At 47.7% G+C, this 19,807-nt stretch overlaps 1 protein-coding gene across 4 annotated transcripts in view; it reads left to right on the top strand.

Annotated features, from left to right (window-relative positions):
• Positions 1-3,029: 3,029 nt before the first annotated feature.
• Positions 3,030-19,807, top strand: part of LOC133346664 (histidine decarboxylase-like) — a 41,348-nt gene continuing 24,570 nt past the window's right edge. For 2 of the 4 annotated variants that reach the window (XM_061558426.1, XM_061558428.1), the window contains exons 1-10: positions 3,030-3,211; positions 5,332-5,504; positions 6,729-6,842; positions 7,737-7,859; positions 8,612-8,752; positions 9,760-9,903; positions 10,636-10,702; positions 16,721-16,883; positions 18,354-18,444; positions 18,606-18,704. In XM_061558426.1, coding sequence (XP_061414410.1) covers positions 3,088-3,211; positions 5,332-5,504; positions 6,729-6,842; positions 7,737-7,859; positions 8,612-8,752; positions 9,760-9,903; positions 10,636-10,702; positions 16,721-16,883; positions 18,354-18,444; positions 18,606-18,704 — 1,239 coding nt within the window. In that variant the 5' untranslated portion in view covers positions 3,030-3,087. The remainder of the gene's footprint in view (positions 3,212-5,331; positions 5,505-6,728; positions 6,843-7,736; positions 7,860-8,611; positions 8,753-9,759; positions 9,904-10,635; positions 10,703-16,720; positions 16,884-18,353; positions 18,445-18,605; positions 18,705-19,807) is intronic. The other 2 variants (XM_061558427.1, XM_061558429.1) reach the window with 2 other exon arrangements.

Here is a 19,807-nt window from a genome sequence, read left to right as displayed (position 1 = left end):
TTGAACATGTTTCTCTGCATTCTATAAGAAAAACACAGATACAGTGGAACCTCGGTATACATCGTTAATTCGTTCCAGAAGGTAGGACTTATACCGAAAATGACGGATACCAAACGAATTTTCCCATAAGAAAGAAAGGGAAAGGAAATAATCCGTTCCAGAGAAAAATAAATGATATTTTTATCGCATATTATACATTAATGGGGTTGTATAAAATAATTTAGACACTAATTACTAAAATGCATACAGAAGCCACATGACCGTGCTGCTGCCAGCTGCGCTGGTCACGTGGCGTGCCTCAACCCCGCACGTCGCGCGCGCCTCGACCCGGGGCTCCACCCTCCATGGGGGCAGCCCCCCACGCTCCCCGCCCCTTTCCCCCACGCCACCCCGCCCCTCTCGCTTTGTTTCAGTCGTGAACGGGGCATGCGCGGATACTGAACGCGGTGACTCATCCCGACCCATACAAGTTCTAGCAAGTGCGTCGTATCCCAAGCAAGACGTCGTATCTCAAGACATTTTTTCTTGAAAAAACACAACGTATACCAAATTCGACGTATTCCAAAGCGGTTGTATACCGAGGTTCGACTGTATTACGTAATCCAAGCACGTGGTGCTGCTGGCGGTGGTTGCCGCGTGTGTAGAGCTAGGCCTCGGCAAGGTAAGGTAAACGTTAAAAGGTAAAAACAACGTGCCTACCTTTACCCTACCTTTTACCTTACCACAATACAATCACTCTACCCTACCTTTTACCCTTTAGCAGGTAAGGTAAAAGGTAAAAAGCAACGAGCCTACCTTTTACCCTACCTTTTACCCTTACCCCATACAAATTACCCGATTACAGGGTAATTACTAGGGGACTACACATGAACAAGGTTTATAACGGTAAATGCCAGGTAGAGCGCTTTATTCATATAAAATTCTCTCGATGATTCCAATTTTACACACTTGTTGTCATCGTCGTTGCTGTATCCTCAAATCTTGTAACTCAATTTTTACCCACTTCCTAATGTGATATCGACTGCAGACTTGGTATGCTTATGTCATACAAATGGAGGCCAGGAAAAGCAGTCCAGGAGGCAACAGCAGCCCTCAGACATGCTGACATTGTGGGTCATGTTCAGCAAGGGAGAGGAGGCCTTGGGCTAACTAGCCGTGCTGCTTGGAGTAAGGCCACTGCACCAGAGCGGCGGAAGATGGTAGTGCAGGAAGTACGCCATCAGGAGGGGGCTGCAAGGTGGGCCAATGTAGTCTCTCTTGCCAAACAGGGACAGTGGACTCGATGGGACAGTGTGGAGAAGAGGAAGATCAGCTGGAAGGATCTGTGGGCCATGGAAGCGAGACGGTTGAACTTTTCCATCAGAGCAACATATGACGTCCTTCCAACACCAGTTAATCTTCAATGTTATGGTGAAGATCCGGACTGTGCCCTCTGTTCCATGCCAGCCAACCTCAGGCACATTCTCACAGGGTGTAAAACAAGCCTCACCCAAGGACGCTACACTTGGCGTCACAACCAAGTCCTTAAAAACCTTGCATCCGCCCTGGAGGACAAGCGAGCTGCCACCAACTCCCAACCACCCCCAGCAGCATCACACCACTTACGGACGACCTTTGTCCGCGAAGGAGCTAAACCACCGAAGAGCGGCTCTACACCATTAGAGCGAGACCAGCTGCGCTTGGCCCGCGATTGGAAAATACTAGCTGACATTGGCCGGCAACTTGTGTTTCCTCCGGAGATCGCAACCACCACCCTAAGACCTGACATGGTGCTCTGGTCCCGTTCGCTCAAGAAGGTCTTCATCATTGAGCTCACAGTACCCTGGGAGGACTCAGTAGATGAGGCTTATGAGCGAAAACATCTGCGCTATGCCGATCTAGCTGCCGAAGCACGGCATCATGGCTGGAACACAGAAGTCCGACCAGTGGAGGTGGGCTGCAGAGGTTTTGTGGCAACATCTACAACCAGACTGCTTAGAGACCTGGGAATTAAGGGCCAGAGCCAGCGTTCGGCAATCAGAGCTGTATCGGAGGCGGTAGAAGGCAGCAGTCAGTGGCTCTGGATGAAGAGGAAAGACCCCAGCTGGGCCCCGAAGTGAGAGGGCCAGGAGGTATGCGGTCAACATTGCTTGACTCAGGGAGGGGGACGCCCCTGCCATGCATAGTCCCATGGGATGTTGGCTATCAACAACAAGGCAACTCCTATGACTAATTGGGAATGGGACGCAAGCGTAGGATTGATCACCCTGTCGCTGGCCGCCTTTGGGGAGGGTGTATAGTGTGAAAAGCCGAAACACCCTAGCAACCAAAGGTACACTACTGGCGATGCGCTCCCCAAATTTCACCAGGCTCACTGTTCATGAACTCTTGGAAGTGCTTGCACAAAGGATAGTAACATCTCATCCTGTGTTCTTGGAATCTCATATGACAACACTATATTCTATCATAAAATATATATTTTTTTATATGTTATGTTTCGGCTTGGATCTAATTGTCCACGCTCAACTGACGTTGGCTGTAATTGGCCACGGTCCCTTACGTTATGGCAAGCTTCGGGGCCACTTCCTGGAGTCGTGGAGTTCTGCCATTACTAGTACATTTCATAAAAGCGTGTTTTAAAAAAGTTTTTTTTTATATTATTAAATGGAGGCCACGGACTGCGCCACGGAGCTTTTAGCGGTAAACTAGGTACTGTATTTACCGGGTAATTCTTCCGAGCTACCTTTACCTTACCCTTTACCTTACCACTTGGCATGTCGACACCTTTACCCTTTTACCCGGTAAAAATGGTAAATTACCTTTCCTTGCTGAGGCCTATGTAGAGCTGCGCCGCGAGGTACGCGGGTACACACGTGCATATTCATACAGTGGTAGTGGTAGGTGTGGTGGCGGTTATTGTGGTGGTGGTGGGCATTGTGGTTGGTTGTACGGCTAGTGGGGCTCGTGCTGCTATTTTTATAGAGTCGGAGCATGCGAGGTGAGCGACGTGCTGGCAGCTGCCGCGCTACTTTTAGCGCGTGCATGTGGTGGCCAATAGGCGCGGGTGGCTGCGCGTTGAGATCGCGTAAATACATTCAGTAAATATTTATGCGATCTAATTCAAAAAACTTATATTATAGCTCACCACTGATAAACAACCAGCCCAACAGCTCACCAAGCGTATCACGACCTGCCAGCAGCACAATGGACAATGATGAATACCGAAATCGAGGTGAGTTGAATTTATTACACAACGGTGCCAATTATAATAATAATCATAACAACTAGTGTAATCGGCCGTCAGATGACAGGTATTTTCAGATCGTAAACGATCCAGTGTTTCTTGACTTTGTCAATTACGCCATCTCTGCTGTCTTTCTCTGTTTAATCGACGTCTTCTTTTGTGTGTAGACCCTTCTTTTTTCATCTGAATGAAATATAAATTACGGAATGTGATGTACTGAATTTAATTTACTCAGAGTAATGTATTACAAACCTGTAAATAAAGAATTATAATTGCAAATCACCTTCATCGTAAGGTTATAAGAACAATATGTTTAAATAAAAAAATTGGTTTTCCAAACTTAACATTTTCCTCACCTGTGAGAGTGAATAAAAGAATATAAACACTTAGTTCTCGACTTCTGTTTGATGCAAATGTGCAATTGTTGTAGGAATTGTTATAAGTATCGACTGACTGCATTCTGTTTTGATAATTCAAAAAATAAACTATTTCATTTTCGCTAAAAATGTGAGCAGAAGGTCGCTTTAAAAAAATGAACTTCCACTTATTGATTGGAAGGGAAGAGGTCGGTGTTCACTAATTTTCACAAATTTCCACTATAAATGCGAGCAAAAGTCATGAAAGTTAAACTCCACTGAGTTCAAATTAAAAGTGATTCTGCTTCTTTATTTTAATTTCTAGTCGATGTCCAAAAAACTATTGTCACACAAATTAACTGAATAGATTATTTATCATTATTCTCTAAAGGTGTGTAAAACGAAAAGATAAAATACAAAAACAAGGGTGCGCTTGGGTTTTATCAAAAGCGGAGCTGGTATATTTTTGAAAAAAAGTATTATTCTTGTAACAATCCAACAATTATTAGTTACAATTGTAATAAGCCTTTAATGAAAATGTGTTTTTATTGCATGAAAATCCACGTAGCCTACCCAGCGTCACATACAGCGTACAGGGTGTCAGGCGTTAGGCACAGATCACCAAAACTATATAATGATAAAAGGAGTTTCAATTGGTAAAGAAACTGAATAATTTCGTAACCTATGTCAGTGAGATTTCAGTCAAATTATAATTCCCATAGTGAATGACGCATGGGCATAATACTTACATACATTATGATCAATACTTTATCAGTAATATACCAAGTGCTTCACACGATCAAATAAGGCCGTACCCTTGCACAACTGCATATTAGAAGAGCAACGAGATGTTCATTGTGGAATGCTTTGATGTCTGCCAGCCGAGTTGCCCTTGAAAAAGGGCATCTTAGCTCAATGGGCTTTACTTGTGAAAAACCCCCTTCTTATTCTGAATTAAAAAAAAAATGTCCTCTAAAGGTGTAAAGGAAAGTGGAATATAATTGAGTTATATAATTATAATGACTATGATTACAAATGGATGGAATGGCTGCAATGAGTTTGTGATGATGCCATGAGAAAATGCAATTTGGCCAGCTGATCTAGCTTTCTCTGAAAACTTATAGTAACCTATGATAGTATATTTCTCCATGATTTGAATTCATATTAAAAAATATTGTACAAGGTCAAAATTCAGATGTATTTCCATTTACCAGGAAATAGTCTATTTATGTCATTATGGTTTTCAGACAGCACAATGAATTGGTTTTTTTGTGCTACCTTTCAGACCGTTTTAAAATGGTGTCAATTGATAATATTTCAGGCACAAAAATCCAAATCACAAAGGGTGCTCCACAAAGTTTGATGCTTGGTCTGCTTTTGCGAGAGCAAAAAATCCTTGCCAGTTGACTCAAAAACTGAATAGACAAACGAACAACACTTGGCAAAGCTTGCATAGCGTCGAGAGAAGCCGTTGACGGTATTAATAGCAACGGAGAGCTTCTAAATGCAGCTTGACATGTTTTGGGATTTCATTTTCGCAGCTATAGTGTAACCAGTTCTTGCTTAACAGTCCCGATATATACGCAACCACGACCCAGGTTAACATTAACATTAGGTGATGGGATTATAGCAAATGTGACCAGCACTGGCAGGCATCATCACGAGCTTTGCAAGAAATTGCAGGGCTGCACCATTACCTTAAGCACAGTTTACCACACCTATCCCCGGCACTATCCCCGGCGGTGCGCGCAGGTAAGGAGATGGTGGACTACATCGCTATGTATCTGCGTGAGCTACGTAAGCGGCCCGTGAACCCCTCCGTGCGGCCCGGCTACCTGCGTCCCCTGCTGCCCCCTGGCCCCCCGCAGCAAGGAGAGCCCTGGGAGAGAATTTTTGAGGACGTGGAGCGGCTCATCATGCCTGGAGTAACGCACCCAGCCACAGAAACATGGATAAGACTTAGAAATAGAGGGAAATATTAGAATTGAGACCGATCACCACTGAACAGCATGGAGTTATGTGTTTGACCACATAGATACTATTAAAATTATTGCTATTAAATTCAAAACAGTTTTTATTTATATATATATCGGAGAGTCTTCCAGTGGGTTGTTTGGCTAATTATATTCACGAGTGGTGTGAGGGATGGAAACCAGAGGACCTGAAAACCCCCGCATATGAGCACGGGACACTCAAAGCCCTGCACAATTTGATTCAAGAATCCATAGCTGTTCAGCCATCTCCTGGCTGCCTTACAGCCCAATTATTCAAGGCCTGGTATTGCCAGTCAGTCTCTCATCTAAGTATTAACCAGTCTCTAATCTGCTTACTAAAGAGATTGGGCTCATGCAGTGTGATTTGGTGGTTTCCGCACCCTGCGTGCATTATTTGAGTTTGATAATGGCCATGCAGCAGATGTTGACGATTTAGCAGAAAATCGTTTAAAAAAAGGCACTGGTGGTCCACTCCTGTAATCCAGCACTGTGCAGGCGAGGGTTGGTGCATCGCACAAATGTTGCAAAACTCCCTTCCCGTGGCCGTCAAGGTGTCATACCCTGGCTTGCCAGAAGGCAGGTCACCAAGTGTGGACTCCACCTGTTCCATCTGTATGGGATAGAGTGGGTTTCCTGTTGGTGCTGTGGTTTTTTTCGACATGTAAAACACTCATTAATTGGCCCATAAAACCTTTCATTTACAGTATAGAGAACCACAGAGCTTGCGCAATTGTTGGTTTCGGCTCATCACGTGGCTGCCTTCCTGCTTGTCTGTGATTCCTCGTGCCTCTGAGTTGTTCTCTCTACGAGAGTTAGCGAATACTGTGCACGTTACAAGCTGAAATTGTTATTATTGATTATTTGTTGGATACTCTTTGGTTCTTTCGGTAGAGTCACGTAGTTAGAAATAAAATAAAACAAATCACGACGTTTCGATCGCAACACAAGCGGTCGTCATCAGGCAAAGGAGTCAGCCTCTAAAGGCAAACTGTTTATGAAACGTGATTTATTTTATTTCTAACTACGTGACTTTACCGAAAGAACCAAAGAGTATGGATTCCTGCAGTCACGGAAGCTTAAAATCAATATCTGTTGGATTTTGCATTTGACCACGTAGATTGCTGCATGAATGTAAGTGAATTGTGCCGTGTGCAGGTCGTACACTGGCAGAGCCCGCACATGCACGGGTACTACCCGGGGCTCAACTCGTACCCGTCACTCCTGGGTGACATGCTGGCGACTGGGATGAACGGCGTTGGGTTTACATGGGTAGGTGTACGGCTGGGAGACTTATCCATGCGTCCACCTCTCTGTGATGCTACAATTGATCACATGTTATGATTGAAGATATATTTATTTGTATGAATTGAACGCCTCCAGCGGCTGCAGGGGTCATATGAACCTCTTATATACAACATATTTAAATGCAAAATAACTGATTATCAAATACACACCTAATTTTCTGTATTGTGAACACAATAATGCATTGTTAAAAGCATAATGGATTCGTAAGGCATACAAATGTTGCATAAATGTGTTAATCGTTGTGCACGGGTACATCTACTCACTGGAGCCTGCTGTGATGGCTCACTTGATCAAAATTTCCAATTTGTTAAATGGTGGTGAGATGTGACTCTGACAGTGCCTTGATTCAGTCACTCAGTTGATGACACTAGGCCATATCGATCCCACCACAATACAAGCTTGGCCAAAAATCCAGCTTTCCAAAGAGTCAACTGGAGTAAGAGTTTACCGGAGGTAGTCAACGCGAAGATACATTTTATCAATGTCATGGTGGTTTATTTGACATTGGATGAGTCTTGTGTCGAAGAAATATGAATCTCTTACACACAGATAGGAAACGTTCACAAGGTTCACGTACAGAGCTCCGTGACTTCTCTCGTTGCTTCCACTGTTGAACTGCAGTAATGGTGCGTGTCGTGTCTATCGCCTCCTTAATTCGTTGATGTGGCAGAGCCCATAGGTACAAATGAGAACCGTAGACACTCCATTCCTTTCAGTCAGACATCTGGCATACACCGTCCAGCCGGCAGGTGTCAGGCAATAACTGCACGGTGAGTCGACAAAACGAGCAACGTTAGTGGGCGGTGTTGGGGTTGAGCGTCGTGTTTGTTGTTGTGGGGGATGCGTGACCTGGGTCAGGCGTCGAACCCGGCTAGCACGGAGCTGGAGATGGTGGTGACGGACTGGCTGGCGACCATGCTGTCCCTGCCCGACACCTTCCGGCACGACCACCCAGGCGGACGCGGTGGCGGAGTCATGCAGGTGCTTCATCTAAAACACCATCGTCGTCGTCATTCGAAAACGATTATCATAACAAACATAATGCTTCTCTGACTTATTCATTTTCAATCAAAGTAGTACAAATGTCCAAACTTGTACAAATGTGCAAGGGACTCGTGGTGATTTGCGCGCTCTAACACAAACCTAACAATATGGGTTCAATGCCTGGCCATGGTCACCAATGGCAATTAGACGAATTAATCTTTCTTACGTCGACTCAGCCTTGCACTACGTGATGAACAATGGAAATGGAGATATGAAGGTGGAGAGGTGCAGTGCTTGCACCACTCCCTCTTGTACTGTTCTGGGTTAGGTGCTCAAGATAATTGCACGTGTCCACAGTCTTCTTTGAGGCGACAGTGTCTGTGTGTCCCACAGACGGAGAAGTTCAATTCCTGCTCACGGCTAACTCCAGTGACGAATATCTGACCCGGTTCTGGGCCTAACCAAGGTCGACTGAGACTCAAGAGCTGCTTTTAAAGTTTATTTTGTTGTTCTTCCCCCGCACCTTCGATTATCACGGTTGGCAACGTACGGTGCGAAAGAAGTTCAACATACATACAAATGAGTACCTGATGCAGTGTGTAAACATTGCCACTGGGGAGGCGAGGTGCTGGCTGCCCACCTCCCTCGTGCACCGAGCCGGCCCTTCATAGGTGCTCGCTTAAAAGCACTTGCCCTAAAAGTCTACTAAGGCTATAAGGGGGATCTTTGCCTCTTTCTGTGTCCCACAGACCACGGTGAGCGAATCCAACTTGCTGGCGTTGCTGGCGGCACGGACGCGCGCTCTCGCCCGCCTGCGCGGGGATGCGCGCGTAGACGTGGGACAGGACGCGCTCCTCAACGCGCGCCTCGTAGCATACACCTCCGACCAGGTGCGCACCTCTGCCCGGATAATAACTCGTCCTCTAACACGCACCGATAATTATCACCCAGGAGCACTGCGGTTGTGAAAATCAGATGGTGTGATCACAGATCGACATTGCGATCGTTATCAAGGGGAAAACTACCGTTGGTATTTTTTTGTCACATCAAGCTATATTGCCACACATGTTGAATAACATTGCTTAAATCTTGAATAAGTATTTCGAATGATGAATCAAATATTTTGGCGGCTCAACCGGAATAATGACAACAGGTTAATTTGATGAAGAGCTATGGCAAGCAAACTTACACAAATAAATTTTATTTTTGCTGGAAAATTATTATTTTACTGAGACATACCATCCGTCTTCAGGCTAGCTTGGCGTACACTTCCGACAAGATGGCCCCCAACGCGATCCACCCACAAATGTGAACATTGCTTACAAAACAAAATAAAAAAGATATCCCAAAGGGGTGAAGTGGTGGTGCAGTGATTAGTGCACTGCATTATGGACCCAACAAACAAAGTTTTTATATTCTTTGGGTCTTTCAGTAAAGTCACATAGAACAAAAAAACTACGACGTTTCGATCGGAACACAAGCAATCGTCATCAGGAGGAGAAAAGAGGGGAAAAGCTGCTGAGGCAGGCTGTTTTAAAGGTTTGAAATGGGTGTAGCCCAAAGTTCTTAAACGAAGTGGGCAGGGCTAGTGATGTCAAAGTGATACATTTGCATGTTAATGTAAGATCGAAGGGCTTCTTCCACGGCGAAGGCACGGAGGTGGCTATTGTAATGTGAGAGATTAGCATGTTAATGTAAGATCGCAGAGCCGCCGCCACGTCGAGGACGCGAGCGACGGTGGCTGTGTTAGTGTGAGACATTTAACCTGTTAATGTAAAATCAGAGGATCGAAAATACACACGTTTATTTCCCAGTGTCATTGACGAATGTGTTTAGTTTTTTATTGTGCGTTATGTAAAAATTACGTGTTTTGTAAATGTTTGTGCACATCCGCCAGGCTCACTCGTCGGTGCTGAAGGCGAGCCTCGTGTCTCTGGTGAGGCTGCGTTCGCTGCCCACGGACTTGGAGTTCTCGCTACGCGGGGAGACGCTCCGACGCGCCGTGGAGGAGGACCAAGCACAGGGCCTCGTCCCGTTCTTCGTGAGTCGCTTCACTCTTTGCACAAATAATTTGTGCGTAAGTTGAGGCTTCATTTATACCATGATACTACCAATTATTAAAAACATTATCAAACTGTTCACTTGTTTTCACAATGGGAGAAGGTTAAAGCTGGTAACCCCTAATTCTGTACAAAAATGTTCTACCTTCTACAATCTTCTACATGTCACGAAGTTATGAATAGTTTTGATGATTTTTCTCAGTTTCTTATTTTAAAATAAATTTTATTTTGGCATCGTTATTTCATTAAAATCTTTTACGAATCAGATTCATTATATGCAAAGTTATTTGTGTTAACATGTCACAGACGACCAAGTTATGGTTAATGTATCAGAGAGCCTTGGTGCCAGGTCCACCCTGAATATAAAACATCTATTTCTTTCTTTTTGCTTCGATATCTCTCTGCGAGTTTTTCTTTGTGCCTCTCAATGTGTATCCGGCTCTCTGTGTCTCGTCGTGTGTCTCTCTATTATTCTCTGTGCCCCTCTCTTCCTCCGCCTGCAACTTGTCAGTGTCCATTAGACATTTTCAATGCCTCTTTATGTCTTACGTCTTGGGTAGCCACTCAAATCACCCACCCCTAAGGTCTGGCCTGCTCGCACTGAATATTGAGGATTTCTATGCCAGTTTGTTTTCTTGGGTCGATCATCCGCTCATCTGTGTGCTGGTGGTGGCTGTTCTGACTGCTGTGCATCGTTCCCATGCTCTCTGTAGGTGTGTGCGACCCTTGGATCGACGGGCGTGTGCGCCTTTGACAACTTGTTCGAGTTGGGCCCTGTCTGTGAGACACCATCTTTGAAATGCACCGAATGCCAACACACCATCGTCACACAAATATTATGGACAGAGCGAGGAGACACAAAGAGTAGTTGCAAACACAAACAGTAGTTGCAGGCTCTTTAGTTGGCCTACTTTGGGTCCCATTCATGGTGGCCAGGAGACCTACATGGCAGTCCTACTACTTCTTGGCAGTACAGCAAGCATAATAATTAATCTGCCTGCCTAGAACTGAGTGTAAATTCCAACCATTGAATAATAAATAACAGAGACAATATTCTTGGTTCTTTTAGTAAAGTCACGTAGAAGGGAAATAATAAAATAATACAAATATAAAACAATTAAAATTATCACGACGTTTCGACTGCAACACAAACAATCATCATCAGGTGATGATGATTGCTTGACTTTACCGAAAGAACCAAGAATATGAATCCCTGCAGTCACGAAAGCTTTAAATCAAAACAGAGACAATGTGTACACAAGTTAAAGACATATTGATTTTTAGGAGAGGTGGGATTACACTTTGCAAGGGGGGATGCTGACTGGTGATTAATACTAACGACAGATTGGCAGTCCATGAGGGCTTCACACAGCATTGAATAAATAGCTCATGTTGATGTTGAAATAATCGAGGCAAGCTTTAGTGTTGACACAATTTCTTAGGCATTCTGATTTTGTTACTCGTAATACATATTCGTTGCGAAAGCCAAAAGGTTAAACAAATGTTTTACTCTTGTTCATGAATGTATGTATGTTGAACTTCTTTCGCACCGTCAACTGTGCTAAATAGAGGTGCGATGTAAAATACTTGTATTACTGCACAATACTTTCAACCAGTGCCGAATTCAGCTAGCGTGGGGCCTGTAGCATATGTTATAAAGGGGCCCTAAGGTAAAAAATACACGTAAATATTAAAAAAAAAATTCTTGCATAGTAAAGATATAGTTTTTTTTCATTTGCTATACAGCCACATCTTCTTCTTCCTAGCGTTGTTCCCGCTGTGGCGCAGGGTCCGCTTTTCGGCATTGTCTTCTCCATTTGGCTCGGTCCAGGGCATCTTCAGGGGATGCTTTGACCGTCTTCATGTCTTCCTTTATTCGATCCATCCATCGCTTCTTCGGACGTCCGCGTGGACGGCGGCCCTCTGGCTCAATACGCACGGCAGTCTTGGCCACTGATGACTCTTCACTTCGCATCACATGGCCGTACCACCGAAGCCTTGCCTCAAGCATCTTGTCCGCAATGGGGGCCACACCAAGTTGCTTCCGAACGTCTTCGTTCCTGACACGATCCCATCGAGTGAGCCCGAGGCTCCATCTGAGCATCCTCATCTCCATGGTGTGGAGAGCTTGTTCGTGTACAGTTGTGGCTGGCCAGCACTCGGATCCATAGAGTGCCACCCGTCGGACGATGGTCTTGTATATTTTTCCCTTCAGCCTATCCGGCATTTTCCGATCACAGAGGACTCCGGTGACTTTCCTCCATTTCATCCACGCCGCATTGACTCGTGACCTCACATCAGTCGTGATGCTACCATCTGAGCTGATGGTGGAGCCCAGGTACTTAAAGTCCGTCACTTTCTTCAGATCTTCTCCGTCAATGCTGATGGTGCCGTCGGTTTGGGGGCCACACTCCATATACTCCGTCTTTTTGATTTTGAATCTCATCCCGTTTTCGTCCAAACGTTCCTTCCACAGGCGCGTTTGTCTTTCCACTTCTCCTCTCTCTTCATCTGAGAGGAGGACGTCATCCGCGTAGAGAATTGACCATGGAAGGGGAGTGTGCAGGTCGGCAGTGATTTGCTATACAGCCACATAATACGATAAATTAAACAGCCAGTTGTTCATAAAGGTTGAAGGCTGTATCGTACTATAGAAATAGAGCAAGTGCAAAATCACTAAACCGGAATTTATATTTTATTTTGTTTTATACCTACGTGACTTTACCGAAAGAACGAAAGAGTATGGATTCCTGCAGTCTCGAAAGCTTCAAATCTAGACGGAATTTATAGCTTGAAAGCATTTAGCGTGGGGCCCTTGAAAGTGTGGGGCCTGTAGCATGCTACGAGTGTAGAAGAGTGAAATACGCGGTGTGCACAGTTAACCGAGGAAACTGAGGCCAAACAGGTGCGCATGTGCAACATGGGGTTTGCATGGACAAACCGCCAGTTGTTAAGGGGCGAAACAAGTGCAAACGGGGTCGACCAGTTGTGCATGTTGAGACCGGAGGTGTTTCCAGGGAGACGGGATATAAGGGTTGATTGATGGGCCAACAGGTGCCAGCCTGGTGAGAGCCTAAAGAGAAGCACGAGAGGTCTCGGATAATTAGCAGAGGGATGTAAGGGTGTGTGCGTGAGCAGAGAGAGGGTTGTTGCCGGGGACCAAGTGTGAAGACATCTCGCCTCTGCCGCTCCAGCCGTCAACAGGACCTCAACCCTCACGCCGTCGCCGGGCGGGTGTTAGCTGATCCCCCCGCCCGGGACAGATGGGTGAGTGGGTCTGAGGGAGCGTAGGTGAGAGCAGCGGTGGAGATGTAGAGTCGCTGTGTGCGAAGACGCTGTGTGTATTGTCACTGTGTGCGAAGACGCTGTGTGCGGAGATGCTGTGTGCGGAGTCGCTGTGTGCGAGGACGCTGTGTGCGGAGTTGCTGAGAGCAGAGCTGCTGAGTGCAGGATAATGGAGGTGAAAGGTAGATAAGAATAGGGAGAGCTTAAACATAAGTGACCGTATAGATAGTTATAGGAGTGCCTACAACTGGTTCAATAATAAGTGACTAAAGTGTAAGCAGGTGACTTGTTACAACGTGTTGGTCTGAGTAATTTCTGAAGACACTACATTTGGTGTTAGAAGTGCCAACGAACCCTCGCCGTCATGTCCAAGTCAGCGATGAAACATAAAAACCTACCTGTTGCGTCGTCCAACGACGACGCCGAGCAAGACGTCGTCCCTCCAACATCTCCAGTTGCTGGAGCTCCGAGCGCCCGCTCTGACGACGTGCTTCAGTCGGCTCCGGAGTGCATGGCGAGTCTAGCCCAGCCACCTCCTCTGCACAGCTGGCTGGACATCGGCGGTCACCTGGGGAGATTGCTGTCAGCCGCCGCTCATCTTTTTCAGAAGATGACTGCTGCGACTTCCACTGGACGCCAAGATGCACTTCCCGCCACTGTCATGACCGAGGCGACTGGAGCGCTGGGCCTTCGGGGGCTGCAGCCATGCTCCACTCAGCTGCCATTTCAGGCGATTGGCCCTCGCCGCAGCAGCAGCCGCCAGCTTCCAAGTTGGAAGTCGTTCCCAAGTTCCGACGGCTGCCGCCGGTGCGTCAGTTCACTGTTGCAGGAGGAGATTGGACGGCTTTTTGCCACCGATTCGAGGCCACCTACATCTCCTTGGGATGGACATCCCAGGAGGCGCTTCAAGCTCTTCCCACGGCCCTCGACGATGACTCGTTAGCCGCTTTTTTCGCTATCCCCGTGTCAGATAGAGCGACCCTCGCACGCGTCTACACCGAGATGGCCGCTATTTTTGATCCCCCGTCTAATGTTCGGAGAAGATTCAGGCTGCGGCAACGGTGTGAGAGCGAGATGCCGCTGGCCTATCACAGTGCACTCCTCGCCTTGAGGCACGCGGGTTTCCCTCGCATGTGTAGTGCTTGAGATACGCGTCACGTGCTGGGTTGGTATGCGCGCACGCGGCGGACAGTGAGGGCGAATGAGGACACAGGGCGCTGATTGGCTGGCCGTTGTTGTTCAAATTAAGGTGGCGTGATAGTTAAGGGGGCCGCAGGTGGCCGGGGGTAATTAAGGATGCAGGGCGTTGATTTGACGAGAGGGGCTGTTGTCTGAGATTGGCGCCGGCGTGTCTGGAAAAACAACACCACGTGGCACCGGGGGCTGGGGGCGAGTGGCGTCGCGGGGGATGACCTAATTAATTAGGGGTAATTGGTTCAGGGATAAAGTGAGGGATTGTGGAGTGAGACGGGAGTTGGTGCCTGGGCGCAGAGACAGACGGATGGAGAGATGGAGCAGCGGATAGAGTGAGTACAGCGTAGGGTAGTAGTAGATAGTGAGTACAGCATAGGGTAGCAGTGGAGAAGAGTGAGGATAGTGTAGGGTAGCAGCGGAGTAGCGCAAGCATCAGAGAGACGACGGAGAGTAGGAAGCGGCTGGGTGTGGAAGGAGAACGGAGTTGGTTACGACAGAGTGGGACGGCGGAGTTGATAAAGAGCAGCCGAGCTGGAGAGAGAGAAAGAGCGGGGAGGAGAGTCGACGGAGGAGCAGAGGGGAGCGAGCGAGGCCAGCGGAGCGCAGCGAGCGAGCGGAGGAACATTGAGCGGTGTTGACGGAGAGTTGTGGGTTGGGGTGAACGGAGGAACATTGAGCGGTGTTGACGGGAGAGATGTGGAACTATATACGTGAATAAAGAAATGAGGAAAGACAAGAAGCTGTCGTGTCGGTTCGAGCACTACACATGGACAGAGTCGCCTTGGATTCCCTCGCCTTGGAACGGCTTCTCTCCTTGGCTCGGGAGTTGGGGGTCACCTTCACGGTGGCAGAAGAAGACGACCTGACTTCTCTGCAGGTAGCCTGCGGTATCCAAGCGCATCTCAACCTTAAAGACTGGCCGGCGGTGGCGGCCGGCGCAATGGAGCCGGCCGTACATGAGCGGGCATGTGCCTCCTTCGCCTGGGAAATGGAGGCAAGGAGCGCTGGCCTGCGCCCATCAGCACAGGAATTGCGCCCCAGGCTGAGCCAGCCGCCTGGGCGTCCTTACCGTACCTGCTACAGGTACGGCTGCACGGGCCATATCGCCGTCGATTGCCGCCGCGGGACTGGAGGGTTCACGCAGCATCCATCCTCCTCCTCCCGCAATCCAAGGACCGGAGAGCCTAATGGCCATGGAAGGAGCATTGAGGACTCCTGCAGTGGACCATTCTTCACACCCGACCGAAACCTTCTCTACCCATGGGGACGGTCCTGCCACACACACACACTCGCTCGCAACGCGTCACTTTTCATTAATCGGACGGTTTGTTCATGCCATCACATTCCCTTGTTACTGTTTATGGTTGTTGTTCTTTGCTCTTTCACGGTCATTGCTTATGATTACGTTAGTTCATGGGTCGGTCACAACACATACGCGCGCGCTTGCATAGATATGACAGCCGGGGCGGCTGCGTTTTTATTTGTGGGGGTAGAGGAGTGAAAATACGCGGTGTGCACAGTTAACCGAGGGCAAATGAGGGCAAACAGGTGCGCTTGTGCAACATGGGGTTTGCACGGCCAAACTGCCAATTGTTAAGGGGCAAAGCAGGTGCAAACGGGGTCGACCAGTTGTGCACCTTGAGACTGGAGGTGTTGCCAGGGAGACGGGAGATAAGGGTTGATTGATGGGCCAACAGGTGCCAGCCTGGCGAGAGCCTAAAGAGACACACGAGAGGTCTCGGATAATTAGCAGAGGGATATAAGGGTGTGTACGTGAGCGGAGTGGGGGTTGTTGCCGGGGACCAAGTGTGAAGACATCTCACCTCTGCCGCTCCAGCCGTCAATGGGACCTCAACCTTCACGCCATCGCCGGGCGGGTGTTGGCTGATCCTCCTGCCCGGGAGAGACGGGTGAACGGGTCTGAGGGAGCGTAGGTGAGAGCAGCGGTGGAGATGTAGAGACGCTGTGTGCGGAGACGCTGTGTACGAAGAAGCTGTGTGCGAGGACATTGTGTGCGGAGTCGCTGAGAGCAGAGCTGCTGAGTGCAGGATAAGGGAGGTGAAATGTTGGGAGAGATTAAACATAAGTGACCGTATAGATAGTTATAGGAGTGCCAACAACTGGTGCAAGAATAGGTGAATAAAGTGTAAGCAGGTGACTTGTTACAACATGTCGGTGTGATTAATTTCTGAAGACACTACACTAGGATAATCCAGCACTGTTTTCAACAAATGGTGCTACACTATTACAATAGGAATCCAGACATCCACGTGTAATATGTGTAAACACCAACTTTTCCTCCACTTATGCTCCCGGCAGGCCGCCAGGAGGGGCTGTGGCTGCACGTGGACGCGGCGTATGCGGGCACTGCCTTCCTGTGCCCCGAGCTGCGCGACCCCCTGCACGGGATCGAAATAGCCGACTCGTTCGTGGTCAACCTGGGCAAGTGGATGATGGTCAACCTGGACTGCGCCGTCTTCTGGTGAGAAGAGACGTCAGTAACGGCTCGAAACCGGCGGCTTGAGCAGAATGCCAAACATTTGGAGGGGCGAGTCACGATTAAAGTGATGTTGTTATACCTGTTTACCATCAATATTATTCATAGCAAAGTTTGTTTTTGGGTTAGATTACGTAAATATAAATGTGTCGTTAACCCACCACCACCCGACACAGCCAACAAGTAAGGTTTGTCAGATGAACAAAACGTGCCAATTAGTTATTATTTCAGCACACCGGTGTGTTGGAGAGTAAACCCCCACTCATCCCCGTCTCGACTCACTAGCCTCTTTCCGTGCCCTCAACTGGTTACCCATCGCCAGTAGGGTAATATACAAAATCGCCTGCCTCTGATACAATGCCTTCACATCTGCCTGCCCGCCGTACCTTTCTTCATTATTGACAACTTGCAGCTCAGCACACGGCAGATGCCTGCCAAGCGCGACTCACGACCTCCTCTTGATACCAAGATCCAGTTGGTTATGTCTATGCGCCACTTCTCGGTGGCAGCCCCAACAGTCTGGAACGCTATCCCTCTGCACATTCGCAGCATCACCTCAATCGCCTCCTTCAAGAGAGACTTAAAAACTCACCTCTATAACCATGCTTTCGACCGACTCTGAGCTTGGCTCCGCGCCTCTGAGTTGCGGCCCTTACGTCCGCAAATTTGTGCGTGTTATAAATTTCATTATTATTAACATTTACAATTTGAGTATAACGTTTCGCTGGTGATTACAACCAGCGTCATCAGGCGATTTATCAAAATTGTGAAGAAGTCTTCCTGTTCCCTGTCTTGTTATACCAGTGCCTGCGCGGAATCCACTCTGTTTAATGATGGAGCCAAATTCGTGCACGTCTTCATTTATTTGGGCTTCAAGTAGAAACCCACTTCGTTTTTCAATCCACTGCTGGATGGCCTCCCCACACGGCGTCGGTTATGGAGGTTGTTTGACCATTCTTCATCATGTTGTACAGTGTGTTGTTGTTAGCTGTGGTCAGTTGTACCCAGCAGAATCAGAATCTTTATTTAGACTGGAGGAATCTGATGAGCCAAAAAGATGTCCAGTAAGGGCAGGTCAGTAGAATGCGCAAACGATTGTGCCACCCCTGCCCTTGCACTACCTTTAACTTTCTGGTGCCAGGTTGTACAATTATTTGCTGTATGCATGTAACGATGCACCAGTTCATGATGCACCAATCAAATCGTTTATGTAGTAATCTGGTGAGGTTTATTCAAACCATATATTAATAATGTCACTTTTAGGATAAAACTGTGATAAAGTGATACAACAGTGAAACTTCAAATACGTGACGGTAAAAACGGGACAAAACATAATCTCTTCTTGAGTCAAATCACGACTGAATAATAATTCATTGCATCCCTGTGAGGATGAATTATTCGATGCCCAACTGCCGCGCCCTCACCGCACGCTAAGAGCCCGACTCACTGTGCCAGGGTGGCGGACAAGCGGAGTCTGCAAAGCACGTTCTGCGTGGAGCCACACTACTTACAGCATGAGCACTCTGGTTCGGTCACCGACTTCATGGTAAGTGGATTCTGTCCACCCCCAATTTATATATATTTTTTTCAATTCGTTTAATTTAAACTAATTGTCTTCATTTTATTAAGCGATAATCCCAGTGCATTTCAGATAAGTTTCAAGTGGATATTGGTTAACCAGGTGAAAACTCCTGACGTCTTGTGCAGCACTGGCAGATCCCGCTGACTGTGCGTTTCCGCTCGCTCAAGCTGTGGTTTGTTATTCGCTCGTTCGGGCTGGACGGCCTGCAGGAGCACGTGCGCAGGGTGAGGGCCTCGTGTGACACTCGGTGGCAATGCCGAACGTGTAAAAACCTCACCGCAGCCATTCATTAATCGATGAGTAAACGAACGCATAATATACAGGCGTTTAAAATTGTGTGTTTCTGTGTGCATTTTTATTACAAACGCAATGTTAAAATATTGCACGTGGTACATATCACTTTGTATATGTAGTGGGTTCTTCAGACGCCGTAGACCAGGGGTCGGCAACCTACGGCTCCGGAGCCGCATGCGGCTCTTTACGGGCTGCTTCTTGACGATATGTACGTATGTACAGTATGTACTCAGATGCATTGCGGCTCTTGAAATACCGAATTTTGTACCGAATTGGAAAGAAATGGCTCTTCTTGTTATTTTGGTTGCCGACCCCTGCCGTAGACGGATAGTTGAGGCAACACGTATGCATTATAACACCAACTTAACACAACACAACACCTTCTAAGAGGAAGGTAACGGCCCTTCCACCCGCTAGCTAAGGATATACACTTCCCCACGGAACTCGCCCTATTCCTTAGCTAGGGTCTTGGGCTAGTCTGACCTGACCGCGCCAAGGTGCAGGTCTCGACCACTGGTTACACGCCCCGGCCCTGACAAGGACTGCGGGCTCCGAGGCTCCAGGGTTACACCACTGGCTCAGTCTGCCCGGCCCTGACAAGGACTGCGGGTCAGACGAATCCAGGGTCCTAGGCTAGCCGACCTTCACTTGTTCTGATGGAAATCAATTTATAACATTTTTGACATGCGTATTTCTGGATTTTGTTGTTATTCTGTCTCTCACTGTCCAAATAGACTTACCATTAAAATTATAGACTGATAATTTATTTGTCAGTGGGCAAACGTACAAAATCAGCAGGGGATCAAATATTTGTTTCCCTTACTGTACATCTCCCCACCGAGGGGCGGGGTTCTATGGGATCCCAGGACATCCCGCAGCCTCCACCCGTTGGGAGGGGCGCGGGGGATCTAAACACCCCACAGCCCCCTCCCCTCGGGAGGGGCCCCAGGGGATCCCAGGACACCCCACAGCCCCCCCTGCCCTGGGCTAGGGATATCGTGATTGCCCCCTACTGGTAAGCAGTGGGTGCTAG

The sequence above is a fragment of the Lethenteron reissneri genome, chromosome 24 (assembly GCF_015708825.2).
Source record: "Lethenteron reissneri isolate LAM-NWPU_2019-01 chromosome 24, ASM1570882v1, whole genome shotgun sequence".
Lineage (NCBI taxonomy): Eukaryota > Metazoa > Chordata > Hyperoartia > Petromyzontiformes > Petromyzontidae > Lethenteron > Lethenteron reissneri.
Note: the sequence above shows the minus strand (reverse complement) of the source record. Positions and strands in the feature narration are given on the sequence as shown.